We start from the raw sequence: 20,787 nt of genomic DNA on the forward strand, positions 1-20,787 counted from the left end.
ATGTTAATCCCCATACATTACATCATTAGTTTTAGATGAATTGTTCCATGATTCATTGTGCATAACACCCAGTGCTCCATGCAGAATATGCCCTCCTCAATACCCACCACCAGGCTAACCCATTCTCCCACCCTTGACTATTTTTTTTTTAATTTTAATTTTATTTTTATTTATTTTTAAGATTAGGAGGTCAACATCTTTTTTTTTTTTTTTTTTTTTTTTAAGACCCCATTTCCTAGCAAACTCTACCCCCAACACAGGGCTCGAACTCACAACCCCTAGGTCAAGTCTCGCCTGCTCCACAAACTGAGCCAGACAGGCGCCCCATGTTGAATATTTTTTAAAGTAAAGTCACACGTACGGAACATAAGTGAACAGCTCCATGGAATTTCACAGACTGATCACATCTCTGTAAGCCATTGAGGTCAAGAAACAATATTATTTGTTCTCTAAACGTCCCCTCAAGCTCCCCAGTAACTTGCCCCAAAGTTCTCTTAATGTGTAGGGCAAGAGATTGCTGTCCTCATTTTGTACTTTATATAAATGTAGTCAGGCAATGGGAACTCTTGTATTTAGCCTTTATTCTCTCTGTGAATTGATCTGTATTCCTCCATGTTACTGTGCATCCTTCATTAGAATGGGTTGATACGATTCCATTGTGTGAATATCAAATGATTACATCATTTTAGTGTTAATGGGAGGGGGGATAGTTCTTAGTGGAGGACTGTCATGAATAGTGCTGACATGTAAGATCTATAATTTGTCTTTTAGTGGAACATGCACACATCTGCTGGCTATTTATGTGGGAGGATTGTTGGTAAATATGTTTATATATGTTCAGCTTTACTAGATACGACCAAGCCCTTCCCCAGTCACTTGTACCGATTTTCACAGCCACCAGCAGTGTATGGGGTTTCTAGTTTCTCGACATACTATCCAAAATGCAGTAATTTATGTGATTTTGACTTTGGGCTCCTGTTGTTACATGATGTCACAAAGTCATGGTTTTATTTGCTTTTTTGTTGTTGTTACTTCTTACTACTATGGATTTGGGCATTAACCTTTGGATAATCTCTTTTTCAGAGTGTCTAGTGGGTTCCTATGACTATTTTTTCTGTTTTGGTATTTTTTTCTTCAGGCTTTGTGGTTCTGTATGTATTATGAGAATGAGTCCTTTGTCTCTTCTCTCGGTCTACCTCTATTTCTATCTCTCGAGCTTGTGATGCAGAGAAGTTCCTAATGTAATCCAGTTTGCCATTTTATCCTTTATGGTTAGTGTTTTTTACCATTTTTAGAAATTTTCACACAAAAAATAAATTTTCTCATATACTAAGTCCACAGAGATAGAATCTTTTGTGTTTTTCTAAAAACATAGTTATCTTTACAATATTGATCAGAAATGTATTAAAAATCAGTGTTCTCAGGGGCATCTGGGTGGCTCCGTCAGTTAAGCGTCTGCCTTTGGCTCAGGTCATGATCTCAGGTCCTGGGATTGAGCCCCGCATCGGGCTCCCTGCTCAGGGGGGAGTCTGCTTCTTCCTCTCCCTCTGCCTCCCCCCCACCCCCGCTCTCTTGCTCTCTCTCCTCTCAAGTAAATAAATAAAATTAAGAAAAAAAGCAATCTTCTCTAGTTTGTGTGGTGACTGAGGTTTTCTATTCTTTTTCTTTTTTTCCCCCCACATGGTTAACAAATTGAAGTGTATTCCGAAAATGTTATATTGTGCTTTCTTTTCATTTGCTTTAACTAGTCATTTCTTCACATGGATTAACAGCACCACAATCTTGGAGCAGACTTCTGTGATTTGTCTCCATCTTTTCCTGCCTCTAGTGATGTTTAGCCATCTCCCAGGACCATACACCCAATGTCACGTTTCTTTTTTAAGATTTTATTTATGTATTTGAGAGAGAGAATGAGATAGAGGGGGCGAGGGTCAGAGGGAGAAGCAGACTCCCCGCTGAGCAGGGAGCCCGATGTGGGACTCGATCCCGGGACTCCAGGATCATGACCTGAGCCAAAGGCAGTCGCTTAACCAACTGAGCCACCCAGGTGCCCCCCAGTATCACTTTTCATGTCAAAACCTTCCATGCGCCTCTTTGCTCTGATGAGTGATTATTCCTATATGCCATAGGAGAATGGCCTCCAGAAGCTTGGCAATAGCAATCATTTACTTGTTATATAGACTGTAGCTAGAATCTTGGCAAACCGATAGCTGGTTTACCATTCTCTGTCTCCTTCCTTCACTGGAGGCAGGGTAACCCTTTCTACAGACTTTATTGCCTAACACATGAGTATACTCAAGTCATTAGACATTGTCTCTAAAGGGGTCCCGCCCACAGGGACAGCTTTTGGCTGAAAAGATTCCTGCTATGATTTTGGATGAATGCTTCTTTGGCATGTTTACACAGTGGCCAGGGGTGTGTCCATTGTGGTACATGTGGGTCTTCTTTATCTTCAAGACCATTAATGTTAGCCCTGTGGACTCTTGTTTGGAGGGAGGTTAAAGTAAGAGCTTCCAGGTACATTGACTTTTAAATTTTCGTCTGTGTGTCACTGCCAAATGAGCAGCAAAAGATCATGAAGAAAAACATATCTTGGATACTGTTGTGGATATCTTCTCCAAATCATACACTTGCTGTAGGTAGCATTTGTTGTTATTCCTTGAAATCTTGCTGTGAGCCCAGTGGTCCCGTGATTTTCATCCACTCAAGGTACAAAGAGTAGGTCAACTGTAGTCACACGATAAACATTTCCTCTGGATTTTCATCTAAGTTCAGAGCCACCAAAAGTATTTTTTTTTTTTTAAGATTTTATTTATTTGACAGAGAGAGACACAGCGAGAGGGGGAACACTAGCAGGGGGAGTGGGAGAGGGAGAAGCAGGCTTCCCGCCGAGCAGGGAGCCCGATGCGGGGCTCGATCCCAGGACCCTGGGACCATGACCTGAGCCGAAGGCAGACGCCCAACGACTGAGCCGCCCAGGCGCCCCACCACCAAAGTATTTTTGACATTGTGACCACCTCTGTTGGATTTTACAAAATCCTTCATCTTTTTTTTTTTTTTTTAAAGATTTTATTTATTTATTTGTCAGAGAGAGCACAAGCAGGGGGAGCGGCAGGCAGAGGGAGAGGGAGAAGTAGGCTCCCCGCTGAGCAGGGAGCCCAATGCGGGACTTGATCCCAGGACCCCAAGATCATGACCCGAGCCGAAGGCAGTCGCTTAACTGACTGAGCCACCCAGGCATCCCTCCACTTCATCTTTTATGTCTACGTTGCTCTTTATAATATTCCCTGTTGATGGGTGGTGAACACCTCTGCCCTAATTCCTATGTGTTTCCCAATTCTCAGACCTATTATTGTCATGAGCCATGATTCTGCTGTTTGCAGGACCTGCTTTGCCTTGGTTAGGTGTACAAAATCCTCTCATCAGATACGTGTAAATTGTATGCTTTCACACAGTTGAGGTGTTCTTCACACATCTCCCTTAGGAAGTTCATTACAGAAATTTAATGGAGACCACCATTGGTACCAGGATTTGTTTACCTGGACCCACAGGGACAGTGCAGAAGTGAATGCTATAGCTCACCCAATTCTTCTGCATTGTATCTTGCCAGTTATAGTCTTGAAAAATGTTTCCTGATGTAAACTGATTTTTAAAATTTTTAAAGTTTTCATTTATTTTACAGAGAGAGCGTGAGCACATGACGGGGGAGGGGGTGGGTGGGATGGGGAGAGGGAGAGAATCTCAAGCAGACTTCATGATGCGCACTGAGCACGGAGTCTGTTGAAGGACCTGACCCTATGACCCTGAGATCATGACATGAGCCAAAATCAAGAGTCAGACACTTAACCGACTGAGCTACCCAGGTGACCCAAATTGAGTAGATTTTATCCCAGATCTTGTGTCAGATTAATTAGAGTTTGATGAGATGGTGTACATATGGGAAGATTAGGCAGGAGCCAAGCTGGGGTCAAACTGAGTGGTGGATATTGTTGGGAGAGAATTGTATGGTTTTTAAGTTTCTCCACGTGTTATGGATAGAGGTATTGAAAGTTTTTATTCTTAGTTGTCTTTCCTCTGATGTGCGTGTATTAAAAAGCTTTGGAATATAGTGATAATACCTTGCCCTTGGGTAGAGGACAGATTTGTTTACTGTAGAGGAAAACAGAGATGTCTCCTTCTATGGCAAAAGTTCAGGAAGGTATCCTGTATGTACCTTCAAGATACTGGAGTTTGCTGTGCTCAGGGTCTCACAGATAGGACACAAACCCACTGCATGTGCAGCATCTACCTGTGTCAGCTGGGACTGGGGAGCTGGCGAGTGGAATTAGTGTGATCAAGAAGCTTAAGCTATTTGATGTGTCGTGAGCCATAAGATCCCTGGACTTGAGTCTGGGAGTCCTGTCTCCTGCCATCAGTGGAAAATTGTTATAGGCAAACTTGTTCCATCATACAATGTGTGGAATGTGGAATTTTTATACTTCTTGGAATTATTCATGGACCTTATTCAAAATGAAATGGGTATTTATGGGTCCGTTTCTGCTTTTATTTGTTCATTTGTTTATTAGATTGCGCCTATAAATGAAATCATACGCTATTTGTCTTTTTTGCCTGACGTATCTCAATTACCACAATACTTTCTAGGTCTATCCACATTGTCATACACGGTAAGAAACAACAACAAAAAAAGCAGAAACAGACCCATTATAAAACAAAAAACCAAACTGCTGCTTACTGGAGTGGAACGGAGAGGGATGATGGGCAAACTGGGTAAAGGGGAATGGAAGGTACAGGCTTTCGGTTATGGAATTAAGAGGTCATGGGGATAAAGGATACAGCAGAGGGGATATGCTGAGTGGTATTGTAATAGCGTTGTGCCAGATGATAGCTATGCTTGTGATGGAGAAACATTTCTGATGCAAATGGCCATCAACAGAAAGCCACGTAGGTGGGAGTTAACTAGACTTTTTTGTTCTTGTATTGTGTTTATCCTGCTTTGGTACCAGGGTAATGCTGGGCCTCATAGAATGATTTTGAATGCTTTCCCTCCATTCCACTATTTGTAAGATTTTGATGAAGATTGTCATTAATTTCTTTTTTTTTTAAGTTTGATAGAGTTAACCAATGAAGGTATGTGGTCCTGGGCTTTTCTGTGCTGGGAGTTTTTTTTATTCCACACTCAACTCTCATTCTTGCTAATGGTTTGAGAAGATCTCCTATTTCTTGGGTTTAAGATTCATATTTCAATCTTGGTAACTTAACGTATTTTTACGAATTACCTGCGGGTTTTTTAAGTCACCTGATTTGTTAGTATATGATTGTTGATAGCAATCTTTTATCACACTGTATATTTCTGTAGTTATCTGTTGTGTTTTTTTCTCTTCCATTTCTCATTTTGAGTTTTGAGACTTCTCTTTTATTCTTAGTTAATATAGTTAAATTTTTTATTATTTTTTGGACAATCTGGGCATTAATTTCAATGTTATTATTTATTACAGTCTGTGGTTTATTTATTTCTGATATTTCTTTGTTATTTCCTTCCTCTACTGAATTTCAGCTAAGTTTCTTCTTTTTCTAGTTCCTGGTCTTAAAATGTTAAGCAAAGTTGGGGGTACCTGGGTGGCTCGGTCAGTTAAGCATCTGACTCTTGATCTCAGCTTAGGTCTTGATCTCAGGGTCTTGGGTTCAGGACTGGGTGAGCTGATTAGGCTCCATGCTAGGTGTGGAACCTACTTTTAAGGAAAAAAAAAAAAAAGAGGAGAAAAAAAGTTGAAAAAAGCAACTTAACTCAAGCATTTATAGCATAAAAAAATTGAAAATGGAGTGTCTAGTTGAAAAAATTAGTAGAAATAAATAATGCTAGTGATGACCAACAAAATACCAAAAAAATAAGGTTTCCTTAGGGTTTTTTATAGATCATATCATCTGTAAACAGATAAATTTGCATTTTCTTTTCCAGTTTGGATTCCATTTATGTATTTTTCTTGCCTGTTTGTTCAGACTAGAATATCCCTTACTGTGTTGACTGAAAGTGGTGAAGTCCTTTCATCACCTTGTTTCTGATCATACAGGAGAAGCTTACAGTCTTTTACTATTAAATATATTAGATTTCAGCTTTTCATACATATATGGCCTTTATTAGGTTGAGGTGTTTCCTTCTATAAAGTATAAATACTTTACTGAGTATTTCTAATAATGAAACGTTGTCCAGTATGCTCATACTCTTGTTCTGTATCAATTTGATGGTCATTTTTGATCTTCGTTAATGTGGAGTTTTAAATTTATAGTTTTCCATATGTTAAAACACCCTCAAATTCCAGGCAGAATTTCCTGTTAATTATGTTGTAAAATAGTAAAATGTGCTTTTGATTCAGTTTGCTTTATTTTATTGTGGACTTTGGATGACTACAGGTAGTAGTTTATAGCCTTCTCTGCTTGTCGTGTCTTCCCTTGTCTTTGATAACCTAGTAATGGTGGTGTCACAGAGAGTGTTTTGATAATTTCCCTTCTGTTCACTCTCTAAAAATGTGGGAAGAGATCTGAAGTACTTTCTCATTAAATCTCTGAATTATCCAGTGAATTCATCTGGCACAAGACTTTTCTTTGTTGGGTTTTTAAATTACTTTTTCAATCTAATTAGTAGTTGTAGATCAGTTGTGAATTTTTAAATATTTCTTCATGATGGGGTCTGCCAGGTAGCTTACATCTTTTTTGAAATTTATACACATTTTTGGTATCTATTTCTTGGTATATAATTATCCATTGTCACTGCTTATTTGTATTTCTGTGGTATCAGTTACACTGTCTGCTTTCACTTCTTCACTTCGGATTTAGTTGGTTTTCTTTCATTCTTTTTCTTTTTTTAAGATTTTATTTATTTATTGGAGAGAGAGAGAGAGCGCACAAGCAGGGGGGAGGGGCAGAGGAAGAGGGAGAAGCAGCCTCCCCCTTAAGCAGGGAGCCCCATGCGGGACCCGATCCCAGGACCCTGGGATCATGACCTGAGCTGAAGGCAGATCCTTAACCAACTGAGCCACCGAGGCTTCAGGTCTTCTTTCATTCTTACTTGATTTTGTTAAAGGTCTGTTAATTTTTGTTGATCTTTCCTGAAAACCAACTCTCCCAATTGTTGATATTTTCCTATTTTTGCTATTTCCTATTTTGTCCGTTTCTGTTGTATGTTTAAATTTCCTCCCATCTGCAAATTTTGGGCCCATATGGGACTTTTCCTGATTTTTTGAGGTATAGGAAAGTGATGTGTGCTCCAGCATGACAAGACTACAGAACTGTATATTAGGCTATGTGGTCAGTATGTTTGCAAGTTTGTGTGTCCTTGCAGGAATGCAGTCCTGATGATTCCTTCTTAGCCATCTTGCTGATGTTCTCTGACTGATTTTCAGGTTGTATATTAGAAGTTGTCAGCATATTCATCTGAGAGTAGTAAGTGGAATGATTTTACTTTTCTCTTATTTGATATCTTTCAGCCATATCTTCACATGACATCCAGAGCTTCATGCCAAAGCCGAGCATAGAAGCTTCTTTCCAAAAAGTGTCAATGGGTAGACACAAAAATAGTGACATTGAGGATTTACACTTAATAATAGACCGGGACAATGATGGGAAGAGTGAAGGGTATCAAAGATATCATGAAGGACATATCCAGACTCAGACAACTGCCCATAATAAGAATCTCACTGTCCAAAATGGTGAACGATATAAAACATTTTGGAAAACCTCCCTTTTTAAGTCAGCTGTTTCCAAAAACCAGTGTGATTCTGCAAGTAAAATCTCAAATCAAGTATTCAAACATACATATTTAGGGAAAGAAAGTTTGGAAAATCTGGAAAGTTACCTAGTCCCTGCTGAAAGTAATTATTTGAACCATTCTGACAAAAGGATTGGATTGACTGTTCAGTCAAATATTTCTGAAAATCAGAAATTGAAAAATGAAGAACAAAGTGCTAAGTGGGATCCATTTGAGAGCTGCTTCACCAAGGAGTCGACCCTACAGAATTACCAGAGCATTTTCAGTGGAGGCAGAATTGCTCAATGCATTGAATCTGAGGAAACATTTAAGCAGAGCTCAAATGTTGATAAACATCTGAGGACTCATTTTCCAGGAAACCATTATGAATGTAATAAATGTGAGGAAGTCTTCTATCAAAACTCTAACCTTATTATACATAAGAGTATGAATATGGGAGAGAATCCTTATAATAAATGCGTGAATGCTCTTAACCAGTCCTCCAGTGTTGGTGACCATCAGAGAATTCATGTGGGAAAAAACCCGTTTGGATGTAAAAAACCTGGGAACACGTTTAGTCAATCATCAAGACTAAATATACCTAAGACAATCCATACTGGAGAGAAAAGTTTCATTTTTAAGGAATGTGGCAAGGACTTTGACTGGCACTCAGCACTACCTCAACATCAGGGGATGCGTACTGGAGAGAAACCGTACAGATGCGAAGAATGTGGTAAAACCTTTAAGGTCTGCTCATCAGTAAATAGACATAAGCGAATCCATACTGGAGAGAAACCTTACAAATGTGAAGAATGTGGCAAGGCCTTTAACCAGCAGTCAAGCCTCACTGAACATCACAGAATTCATAATGGAGAGAAACCTTACAAATGTGAAGAATGTGGCAAGGCCTTTATCCAGCGCTCACACCTTATTAGTCATCACAGAATCCATACTGGAGAGAAACCTTACAAATGTAAAGAATGTGGCAAGGCCTTTAACCACCACTCAGGCCTCACTCAACATCACAGAATTCATACTGGAGAGAAACCTTATAAATGTAAAGAATGTGGCAAGGCCTTTAACCATGACTCAAGCCTTACTCAGCATCACAGAATCCATACTGGAGAGAAACCTTACAAATGTAAAGAATGTGGCAAGGCCTTTAATCAGCGCTCACACCTTATTAGTCATCACAGAACTCATATTAGAGAGAAACCTTATAAATGTGAAGAATGTGGCAAGGCCTTTAGCCAGCACTCACACCTTATTCGACATCACAGAATTCATACTGGAGAGAAACCTTACAAATGTGAGGAATGTGGGAAGGCCTTTAATAGGCATTCTTACCTTACTCAACATCACATAATTCATACTGGAGAGAAACCTTACCAATGTAAAGAATGTGGCAAAGCCTTTAACCAGCACTCAAGCCTTATTCACCATAACAGAATCCATACTGGAGAGAAACCTTATAAATGTAAAGAATGTGGCAAAGCCTTTAAACATGACTCTACACTTACTCAGCATCACAGAATTCATACTGGAGAGAAACCTTACCAATGTAAAGAATGTGGCAAGGCCTTTATCCAGCACTCACAACTTATTAGTCATAACAGAATTCATACTGGAGAGAAACCCTACAAATGTAAAGAATGTGGCAAAGCCTTTAATCACAACTCAAGCCTTACTTACCATCACAGAATTCATACTGGAGAGAAACCTTATAAATGTAAAGAATGTGGCAAAGCCTTTAAACAGCACTCAAAACTTACTCGACATCACAGAATTCATACTGGAGAGAAACCTTATAAATGTAAAGCATGTGGCAAGGCCTTTAAACAGCACTCACACCTTACTAATCATTACAGAATACATACTAGAGAGAAACCTTAACAAATGTAAAGAATGTGGCAAGGACTTTAAGCAATGGTAAACCATGATTCCTGATCAGAAAATGTATTGTGGAGAGCATTTTACAAATATGATGAAAGTGGCAAGCCCCTTACAGTACTTAATAAGCCTTACTCCGCATCAGAGAGTTCCTGTGGATGAGAAACATTACAAAAGTAAAGGATGTGGTAAACCTCTAGAGGCACATACTCAACATCATAGCTATCATACAGGATAGTAGCCGTAAAGTATAAAAGTTGCAATGCCTTTAACTGGAATTCAATCCTGAATCAATATCCCAAAATGCACACTAGATTCAAATCCTACAAACATATGAATGAGGAAAGACCTTCTTAAATATACACTTTAGAAAACATTAGGGAGTACAGAAAGGAAAATAACTTCAAAAACATAAATATTTAGAAATGTATTTAATTGAACATCAAATGTCAATAAATGTCACAGAAATCAATAGAAAGCAGTACATCAGTTACTCTGTTTAGACAGTACTCTACATCAGAATACTTAATTATAAGGAATAGTACAAAGTTAAACATTTAGATGACGTATATGCTCTTATGCTTCAAAAGATTTACAAGGGGGGCGCCTGGGTGGCTCAGTCGTTAAGCATCTGCCTTCGGCTCAGGTCATGGTCCCAGGGTCCTGGGATCGAGTCCAGCATCGGGCTCCCTGCTCCGCGGGAAGCCTGCTTCTCCCTCTCCCACTCCCCCTGCTTGTGTTCCCTCTCTCGCTGTGTGTGTGTCTGTGTCAAATAAATAAAATCTTTAAAAAAAAGAAAAATAATAAAAAAGATTTACAAGGGATGGATTTTTGCATAGGTACAATTAATTTCAGTATGTGCTTTTGTTTTATACTGACCCTATGTGAGATTTGTGACTAGTAAATATCAATGCATATCTACTCTCAGACCACTCTAGAAAATTAATTTATGCCTAGTGGGTGTGTGAAATTACGTGGCTGAATGTTGCTACATCAAAGATGCAAAAGGCCCTTCTTAGGTGGGTTTTATGCATATCTAATTTTACATGGAAGGTGAATGAGAATATGATACACAGTATACGAGGAAAATCTAAATGGAGATGTTGTTCTTGGTTATAACATTAATGTAAATTACCATGAAATAGGTGTTTAGAACATCATTCCCCATTCATTAAAACTAAAAAAACTTCCTGGATATTATAAATAAAATGGTTTACTAATTGGCCTTTAAGGGAAAAGAGATGGCAGTCCAGTAAACTACTATGTACCTTCATAATAGCAATCGTTGTAAGATGAGACTATCAGTGGATGTGGTTGAAATGAGGAAATCAGCACAGATACCAGAAAGAGAACAGGTAACTCTTCCCTAAAATGACATACAATTGTGCATTCACATTTTTTGAGTTACCTCGGGCCTGAAAATGTTTTAGTATGGACATTGAGCTGTTAAAAACTTAAAATCAGCCGCTACAAGATGCCTTCTTTTAAGCCTCATGGTAACCAGAAAGCAAAAACCTGTAGTAGATAACACAGTAGATAGGGAAAAAAGAATCATAAGTATACCCCTATAGAAAATCATCAAACCACAAAGATACAGAGCAAATGAATAAGAAAGGGCAAATAATTCTAAAACAGACTGGAAACAATGTAAAGAATGACAACAGTAACTCCATACCTGTATCAGTTCTTACTTTAAATATAAAGGGACTAAATTCTCCAATCAAAAGTTATAGACTGGCTGAATGGAAAGAAACAGAAGACCCAAGTATATTTTCCTTCAAGGGGACTCACGTCAGCCTTAACACACACAGACTGAAAGTGCAGGTGTGGGAAGAGCTGTTCCATGCAAAAGAAACCAAACGAAATCAGGGTAGCTATGCTTACATCAGACAAAATAGACGTTAAGCCAAAGACTGTAATAAGACACAGCACAGATCATTATAAAATCAAGGGGTTACATTGTGCAGTGTTTGTAATTATGTGATGTTTTGCAGAATAGCAAAAAGGATTTCCACCGTTCTGGTTTGTGCACTCTTTATGTACTTCTGTATCTTAATGTGTCCCCTAAATGGCTAGGTGATATTCAAAAACCTATTTCTGTGTTTTGAGGGTTGGGGAAAAAACACTAAATGACAATTTGAGAAAAACTGACTGCTTCCAGATTTGGATGTGTGTGGAAAAGTACCATTGCAATGATAGTCTTGGTAATTCACTGTAACAAGTAGCCGGTAGTTTATTAAAACTGACCTGCACAAGCTAATAAATCTTTTCCACAGTATTCAGGTTTCTAACCTCTGGCTGTTACACATTTTGTACTTTTTCACACTTTATTTAATTTACAATGTTCTCTGCTATTTAAATCCCCCAAATAACTAACTTGTCCTTTCAGGAGGGTTATCATAATACCCTTTAGTAAGAGTCCTGATACTATTTCTGAGCAGCTTTTCTTTGTATACAAGCAAATGGTAGGCATTGTATGGGTCACTTTTGCAATACTTCTGGTAGTGGATTTAGTTCAAGTTGGGTTGTTTCTGAAATGTACATCTTCACATAAGAAAACCTTACATTCTGCTTTGATTTTTAGACTACATGTGAGTAAAGGTTTTATTCATACACTATATATGCATTTACCAAATACAAAACACTCATTTCCTGTTCACGAAAGGTGGCTAATGTGTACTTACGAATTGCTTATAGTGAAGCTGTAGGTTTGTATATTTACGTAGCATCTTTATTAAGAAGACATTTACTTCTGTGTATTGCCTTTTGCGCTTTGAGCTATATAATCTTTTGTGCACTGCATTGTTGTGTTGATTTGGTCAAAGATTGGATGCATATGAGTCACTTCTAAAAACTAGTTTTGTTCGATAAATATAGTAGTAATCTATGTTTTTCAAATATAACCTGCTTTCCCTAAAAAAATAAAATAAAGGAGTCAATTCAGCAAAAGGGTCACTTTTGGAATACTTACGTACCCAACATCAAAGCACCTAAATATATAAAGCAACTATTAATAGACAAGAACAGAAAAAGAGACAGCAATACAATAGTAGGGGACTTCAATACTGCACCTTCAATAATGCACAAAAAATCAATAAGGAAGCATCAGACTTAAATGACATTTAGCAGATGGACTTACAACATTCCATCCAACAACAGCAAAAAACATTCTTATCACATGCACAAGGAACATTCTCCAGTATGGATTATATATTGGGCCACAAAACAAGTCTTAATAAATTTGATTGAAATCATACCAAGCATCTTTTTCAACGACAGTGGCATGAAACTAGAAGTCAGTTGCAAGAACGAACCTAGAAAAATTACAGCCATGTGAAAAATAAAGAACATGCAGCAGCATTACTCCTAATAGGCAAGACATGGAAATAACTTGTGTCTGTTGTCAGATGAGTAGATAACGAGGTGCACATCTAAAATATATGCTGACTATAATTAACAATACTATATTGCCTATTTGAAAGTTGCTAAAGAGTATCTCTTAAAAATTGTCACACATGCAAAGAATTGTAACTGTGAGGTAACGGATGTTAACTGTGGTAAATGTTTTGCAAAATATATACATAAATCATTAAATTGTACACTTTTAAACTTATATGTCAGTAATATTGAAGAAAACTGGAAAAAAGTTAAATAAGCAGATTAGGTATGAGGTTAAGATGACAGTGGTGATAGCTAAAGAGTATGAAGTTTCTTAGGTGGTGGTGAAATGTTTGACAATGGTTTGCTTATACCTATGTGTGAATTGGTTAAAAAGCTGTCAATTGTACACATTCAGTGGGTAAATTATATGGCATGTAAATTATATCCAAATAAAGCTGTTTAAAAAGAACCAAAATAAGAAATCCCTGCATAAGAAGACCTAGTATTAATGACAAATATCAAAGACTAAATAAATTCAAATATTAATTAAACACACACGTATGTGCACACACACGTAAGATTTCAAATGGAATTTGGCATTTAACTTTCTCCTCTGTTTTAATATTTGTGATAATACAAAAATAATTTTTCAAAGAAGTACATGGTATGGAAGTTCTGTCAAATTAGATATACAGTGTTACTAGTGTTAAGTTCAGCAGGCTGATGTTGGATGAAGAAAATGTGCGGAATTAAAATCTATATTAGCTTTCTCCAAAGAATCAATAGAACGGACATGCACATATCTATGTATATTTTTATCTATATTTCTATAGATCCACAGATAGAGAAATAGATACAGGTTTATAATATATAGAAATGAGAGTGGAAGATTTCCTTTAATGAATTTGCTAATACGATTGTTGAGAGCTGCCAAGTTGGAAGTCTGCAAAGAAGGCCAGCAGGCTGGCGACCCAGGGAGGTGCTGATGTTGAAGCTTGAGAATCTGTAAACAGTCTGGAGACAGACATAGGTGAGTAGGAAAAAGTACCTCTGAAATATACAGGTAATTCCTACGTTCGCTAGAATGGACTGTCTAGTAAGTGATATGGCCTTATTTGGGTAAAACTTTAATATAAACTAAATGGAAAGAAACCAGAATTACGGGAGGGTGTTTAATCACATTGTTTAATAATATCGTCAAGGACCATATTCACAATGTGTGCCACTGAAAGGAGTAAGCACTGCCACTTTAGGTGGAAATTCATGGCCCGAAGATGTGGAGTGATACTGTGGGGTAAGAATGAGGGCCAGGGAAAAAATGGAGAACACAGAGTTTGGGAGCTTGGGGTAACAGAGCCACAAGGGAAGAGAGGACAGGATCCATGATAGTTTCTTAGGGCTGCTTTACAAATCTCACAACTGGCTGGTTAAAAAACCTGAAAAATTGTTGTTCCACAATTCCGGAGGTGTTGAGACGTCTGAAGCCAAGCTGTTGGCAGGGCCACACTTTATCTCAAGAATTAAGTCTTTCGGGGTGCCTGGGCGGCTCAGATGGTTACGCGTCTGCCTTTGTTCTGCTCAGGTCACGATCCCAGGGTCCTGCGATCCAGCCCTGCATCAGGCTCCTTGCTCAGCAGGGAGCCTGCTTCTGCCTCTCCCCCTGCTCATGCTCTCTCTCTGTCTCAAATGAATAAATCTTTAAAAAAAAAAAAGAAGTCTTTCTTCTAACTTCTGAGGACTGTCAGCTATCTTTGACCTTCCCTGGCTTGTAGATGCATCACTCTGTCCCTGCCTTCCTTTTTACACACCACTCTGTGTCTATATTTCCCTCTTCTCTTGATGCCTGGGTGGCTCAGTCGGTTAACTGTCTGCCTTCGACTCAGATCATTATCCCAGGGTCCTGGGATCAAGTCCGGCTCCAGAATCCTTGCTCAGCCGGGAGCCGCCTCCTCCCTCTGCCTGCAGCTCCCCCTGGTTGTGCTCTCTCTCTCTCTGACAAAATATTTTTTAAAAATAAAAAATAAACTTCCCTCTTCTCAGTAGGACAGCAGTCATTGAATTGGGGTTTACCTGAATCCAGTATGACCTCATTTTAGCTTGATTAAATCTGCAAAGATCCCACTGCCCAATAAGGTTACAATTACATGTAGTGAGGATTTCGATGTGAGCATATTTGCTTGAGGCACACTATGTAACACAACATGATGAAAAGGCATTAGGTTAAATGCCCCTGAGGGATTAAAGTGCACCACGGGTTTTAAGGTTGGGGGTGGAGTGTATTCAGGGACATTAAGAACATGAGGGATATGTGTGTTGAGGGAATAAGAGGGTGAAGGAAATCATGGGAAGGAAGGGGATAATGGATGAGGAATTGGCAAAGGGAGTTAAAGGCAAGGTTGGGTAAAAGGCATGCAAACCTTACTGCCTAGGAAGCGTTACAGAACATAGGGGTGGAAGGGGGATAGTTGCTTGTGAATGGAGGTCTGGGGGTGTTCAGTGTTTCAACCAGAGATAAAGGGTGGAAAGAACAGATGATGCCTGGGGAACATAATGGGCATAGAGAGTTAATGAGGTGGAGGGGGATCATCGGAACTGGGAGAATAGTGGACATCAGTAGACGAAAGGGCCCATGAGAAAGAGGGAGTGTAGGGTTGTGGGTAATGGGTTCAGGGTCATGAGGAAACTAAGGACTCCTGATAAATGATGGCTCGGATATTGAGGACAATGGACATAAAAGACAATAGGCTAAAGTTACTGGATTTGGGGGTGGGGAGGGGATAAATGACAGTAGAGGAGGAGGAAAGAATGCATGGAGGTTCTTGGTACAATGGAGGAAGTTTGGACTGAGGGCTCTAGAATCAGGCAAAAAATGGGTTTATTGGTATAGAGGTCTAAAATGCTACTGGTGGACTTAGAAGAGCAATGAAGAAGACTAGGAGCGTCATTTTCAGGGAGAGAGTTAGGTTTCATGGAAATCTAAAGGTCCCAGGTGGAGAGATTGAGGTCACAATGGGGGATAGAGAGGAAGGACAGGACGGTTGAAGCTGGGGTGATGGAAATTGCAGGGGTACATTTGGAGGTCACTAATTCTACACATTAATTCTCTGATTTGCACTTGATTCAAATCTGTCAACAGTTTGTAATTCCAGCCCATGCCAATAACCTTACTTACATATAATACCTAGTACTCCTTTCAGTTGAATAGGTAGTAAAGGACCATAGGTAAAATTTTGAGTAAACAGTGAGAGTCAACATTTTCTCTCTCCATGGAGATACCATGCACAAGGTATGACCTTGAAGGAGATCATGTGAAAACCATGAGAAGAAATTGGATTCTGCCAACAACCTGAATGCTCCTGGAAGTGACTGCTGACCTAGGTTCCTGAGAAGATCCAATGCCTCATGAAACCTTGATTTTTTTTTTTTAAAGATTTTATTTATTTGAGAGAGAGAGAATGAGAGACAGAGAGCATGAGAGGGAGGAGAGTCAGAGGGAGAAGCAGACTCCCCGCTGAGCAGGGAGCCTGATGTGGGATTCGATCCCGGGACTCCAGGATCATGACCTGAGCCGAAGGCAGTCGCTTAACCAACTGAGCCACCCAGGCGCCCCATGAAACCTTGATTTTAACTTCACTGAAATTCGGACTTAATAACAGCAGAATTATATTTTTAGGAGCTCCTAAATACTTGAAATTCGTTATGGAACTGATAGAAAACAAATACACATAGGCAAATCATTAATTGTAAAATTAAAATTACAGACTTGAGATGCCTGGGTGGCTCATTCCGTTAAGCATCTGCCTTTATCTCAGGTCATGATCCCAGCGTTCTGGGATCGAGTCCCACATCAAGCTCCTTGTTGAGTGGGGAGCCTGCTTCTCCCCCTGCCTGATGCTCCCCCTGTTTTTGTGCTCTCTCTTTCTCCCTCTCTCTGACAAATAAATAAAATCTTAAAATTAAAAACTTATAAAATACCTAATAAAGTAAAAATTTCCATTATCACCCCCAATCATAATAGCTTGATCTTCAGGTATAACAATTTGTGAGGTTGAAGTGGAGCCTCCCTCTTATGCAATTTCAGACTAACAGACACTGAAATATTTTGTATGTGGTTCAATGTTTACATAAATAGTGTCATACCAGACTTACTGTCAAATTGCATTCCTTAATGCTGCATGAAGCTGGCATTTTCACACCAGTAGAAGTGAATCTACTGCAACATGAAAACACATCCCACAGTAAGTGTAAATACAACATCCTTGTTGAAACATTCTCCTGTTTTTACAATTATAGTTGAATGTATAGATCTGCAATTATGCAGGATCTTTGACCTGTACACATCTGTCTTAACTGCGTGGCTCTGGGACAGAATATTGTTGCACCATCATGACTTGCATTCTTACACTTAAGGGACAGTTTCTACATTACCTATGAAAAACAAAACAAAACAACCCTGTAGTGTCCTACCAACTATGCTTCCACTGTTAAAGAAATTAAACAGGGAAGGCTTGGAGGGAAGGGTCTCCAATGCCTCAGTAGTGTTTGTAAGGAAACCACATCTTAATTCACGGTCATTACACTGGAATGGGAGAAAACTTAGGAGCAAACAATTACAGTCAAATAGGCCTTCCAAAAATCAGATAACTTCTTAAGGTATATCCAGTCAAACACTGTCCTTGCTTCCCTTCCACATCCTCTCATTAAAGACTGCGCTCGAATGGGCACCTGGGTGGCTCAGTTGGTAAAGCACATGCCTTCCGGTCAGGGTCATGATCCCAGCATGCCGGATGGAGTCCCACAGCAGGCTACCTGCTCAGCGGGAGCATGCTTCTGCCTGCCATTCCAACTGCTTGTTCTGTCAAATGAATAAATAAAATCTTTAAAAAAATAAAAATAGGGGCGCCTGGGTGGCTCAGTCATTAAGCATCTGCCTTCGGCTCAGGTCATGATCCCAGGGTACTAGGATGGAGCCCCACATCGGGCTCCCTGCTCTGCGGGAAGCCTGTTTCTCCCTCTCCCGCTCCCCCTGCTTGTGTTCCCTCTCTCGCTGTGTCTGTCAAATAAATAAAATCTAAAAAAAAAAAAAAAATAAGGAAAATACATTTACAGTGCTCTACTGTATTTATCCAAAAAAAAAAAAAATCTCTGTGTAAGTAGACCCGTGCACTTCAAACCCATGTCTTTCGAGGGTCAACTTTAGTTTCTAATAGTATTGTCCCGGAAATCTCTACGTGTTTTTGTTAAATTGCTCATTATTTGTGTTACAAAATAAACAGGAAATTGGCTTAGGTAGAATATAATCGTACAAAAAGTTTCTGCTAGGCAAATTTAGGAAGAGAGAACTGGGAATATCCAATTAGCAAGGAGATCAGAAGTCTAGAAAAAAAAAAAAAGAAGCCTAGAGCCCTCTGCCTCTCCAGCTCCACCCAGAACCCTCTCTTCTGAAGCTTTTCTAGGTCTGGCCCCACCCTGGGTTCTCCCGTCATTGAACAGATTAGAGCAGGTCAGAGGTTTGGTTCACTGCTCCTCCCACATCTCAATGGTAGGTGCTAATGTTTGACACCCCAAATCAGATATATGGGAGCAAATAATAAGGGAGCAGAAGGCAAGGTAAGGACAAAAGCAGAAGCTGGACCCCACAGCCTCTCTGCCACCATACTCCTGGGTGGGACATGTGTGACATTCCTCCAGGAAACTCCCAACAGTCTTAATGTTAATGCTTTGCTAGAGGGAAAAACAACCTTAACCTGACAATAGCAAGGTCTCCAGTATCCTGAGGGTCTTCTTTAGCCTATGAAAATCCTTTTGGACACCTTCCTTTTTCCTTACCTCCCCCAACTCCATAGTGTATAATCAGCCGTTCCTTACAACCACACTGCAGCAACTTTCTTCCCATTGGTCCTGTCCCTGTGCTTTAATAAAATAACCTTTTTTTTTTTTAAGATTTTATTTATTTATTTGAGAGAGAGAATGAGAGAGAGCACATGAGAGGGGGGAGGGTCAGAGGGAGAAGCAGACTCCCCGCCGAGCAGGGAGCCCGATGCGGGACTCGATCCCGGGACTCCAGGATCATGACCTGAGCCGAAGGCAGCCGCCCAACCAACTGAGCCACCCAGGCGCCCATAAAATAACCTTTTTTTGCACCAAAGACATTTCAAGAATTCTTTCTTGGCCGTTGGCTCTCGATCTCACCAACATTCCAAAACTACATCACCAAGATTGTATGTTTGTTTGGTGCCTTACTTTCTCATTAAATTCTGTGCCTGAAAGGGGTCGGGACAGGCCCCACCAGAACGTGCCACTTTGGCATGTGGATTATTTGGACCTGAAGGCAATCAAGACCCTGTGGGCCCAAGAGAAACTTTTGCTCCTCCCTTGACTATAGAGAGCAATCTAAATTGGGGGCCCTTTCCAAAACGAGGGTTATTACAGGAGATAAATTTTACTTGAGTGATCCCTCTGTGTGGCAGAGCAAACATCTAATTACCAGTGTCAGGGAGCAAGAACTCACGTCCTCTTCAAGGGTCCTTCTAGCTGGACTAAGAATCAAATTGACATGAGACAGATTAACAAGAGAAAATCAAAGTTAATGGCATTTGTACAAGGAATCTACATAGACGTGGAAATTTTAAAGACAGGCAAAATGAGGTATATATGTGATTCTGAACTGAGGAGAAGGGGGTAGGGATCTGAGATTTCAGAGGAAAGGAATGTAATTCGCAGGGCAATAGGAAAAGCAGATGTTTGGTAGACATTTGCCCTACAATAGAGATGAGTCACTCAGAGAAAATCGATTTGTTAATAACCTTTATTCTGGAAAAGACCTTCAATTTAGATTCTTCTATGTGGTTAAGTGAGGGACAAACATTTCTGCTTTCAGCTCAAAATAATCCATACACCAAAATGGCACATTCTGGCGGGGAGTGGGGGCAGCTGTCTGGAACCTCTTCACCAAACACCTGCTCTTCTCCTTATTACCTTGTCAATTGCATTTCTTTATCTTGAAATCCCACACTCCTACTCCCTTCTTGGTTCCGGGATGACATACATACCTAATTTTGCCTGCCTGACTTTGGAATTTGCATGTGTTTGTGGATTCCCCTATGTCCATATGTGTGCTATTAAATTTTATTCTCGCTTGTTAATCTGTCTCATGTCAATTTAATTCTTAGCACAGCTAGAACGACCTTGTAAGGGACAGGAATTCTTACTCCCCAAAAAGGGAACAGGGCATTCTTGTTCCATGACAGCTTCAAGAGCCAACCCGTTCAGCACCCCGTTTTCCATTTCTGAACATCTAGCAGTCACCCAGGTTTTAAAGAGTAAATATACATATATATTGTGAAATGGAAAGAGGACCAGGTAGTACTTTTCAACTGTCTCCATTTCGACCTTAAGTCTCTACTTTGTAATGGATTCCGTTCTTCTTGCTAGCTTATCTTTTAGCTCGGGCGGAAGGCCCAGTAGGCAAAGCATTCCAGGAAGGGAAAGGAAACTACACTGTCAAACAATAGGGCCTGCCCTGAGCCAGCAAGACCCCAAATGCCTAACACCAATACAGTGACCGGGCTGACCTCTACCTCCCACCTGTATGTATCACCACCCTTTGTCCTGTATTTTCTTTATCCAGATCTGGAAGCACATTCAGCAATTTGGAGACCATCTTTGAGCTGTTGCTCCACCGCCTTCTCTGTGGTGGCCTTCCTGAAGTAAATTCCTTTCTTGTTTTGCTGCTGATGGGGTTTTGGAATATAGGTGAGGTTCAGTGGCGTGGA

The 20,787-nt window shown here is 39.8% G+C and overlaps 2 protein-coding genes across 4 annotated transcripts in view; one reads left to right on the top strand and one right to left on the bottom strand.

Annotated features, from left to right (window-relative positions):
* The window catches only part of ZNF845 (zinc finger protein 845), a 180,659-nt gene that overhangs the window by 7,188 nt on the left and 152,684 nt on the right, over positions 1 to 20,787 (bottom strand). The window lies entirely within an intron of this gene.
* Positions 3,721 to 18,110, top strand: LOC145717674 (uncharacterized). The gene is given in 2 exon segments (XM_081807640.1): positions 3,721 to 9,523; positions 9,526 to 18,110. Coding segments are annotated over 2 exon segments (2,040 nt in total). The 5' UTR covers positions 3,721 to 7,510; the 3' UTR covers positions 9,553 to 18,110.

The sequence above is a fragment of the Leptonychotes weddellii genome, chromosome 16, assembly GCF_054177405.1.
Source record: "Leptonychotes weddellii isolate Sample4059 chromosome 16, ASM5417740v2, whole genome shotgun sequence".
Classification (NCBI taxonomy): Eukaryota; Metazoa; Chordata; class Mammalia; order Carnivora; family Phocidae; genus Leptonychotes; species Leptonychotes weddellii.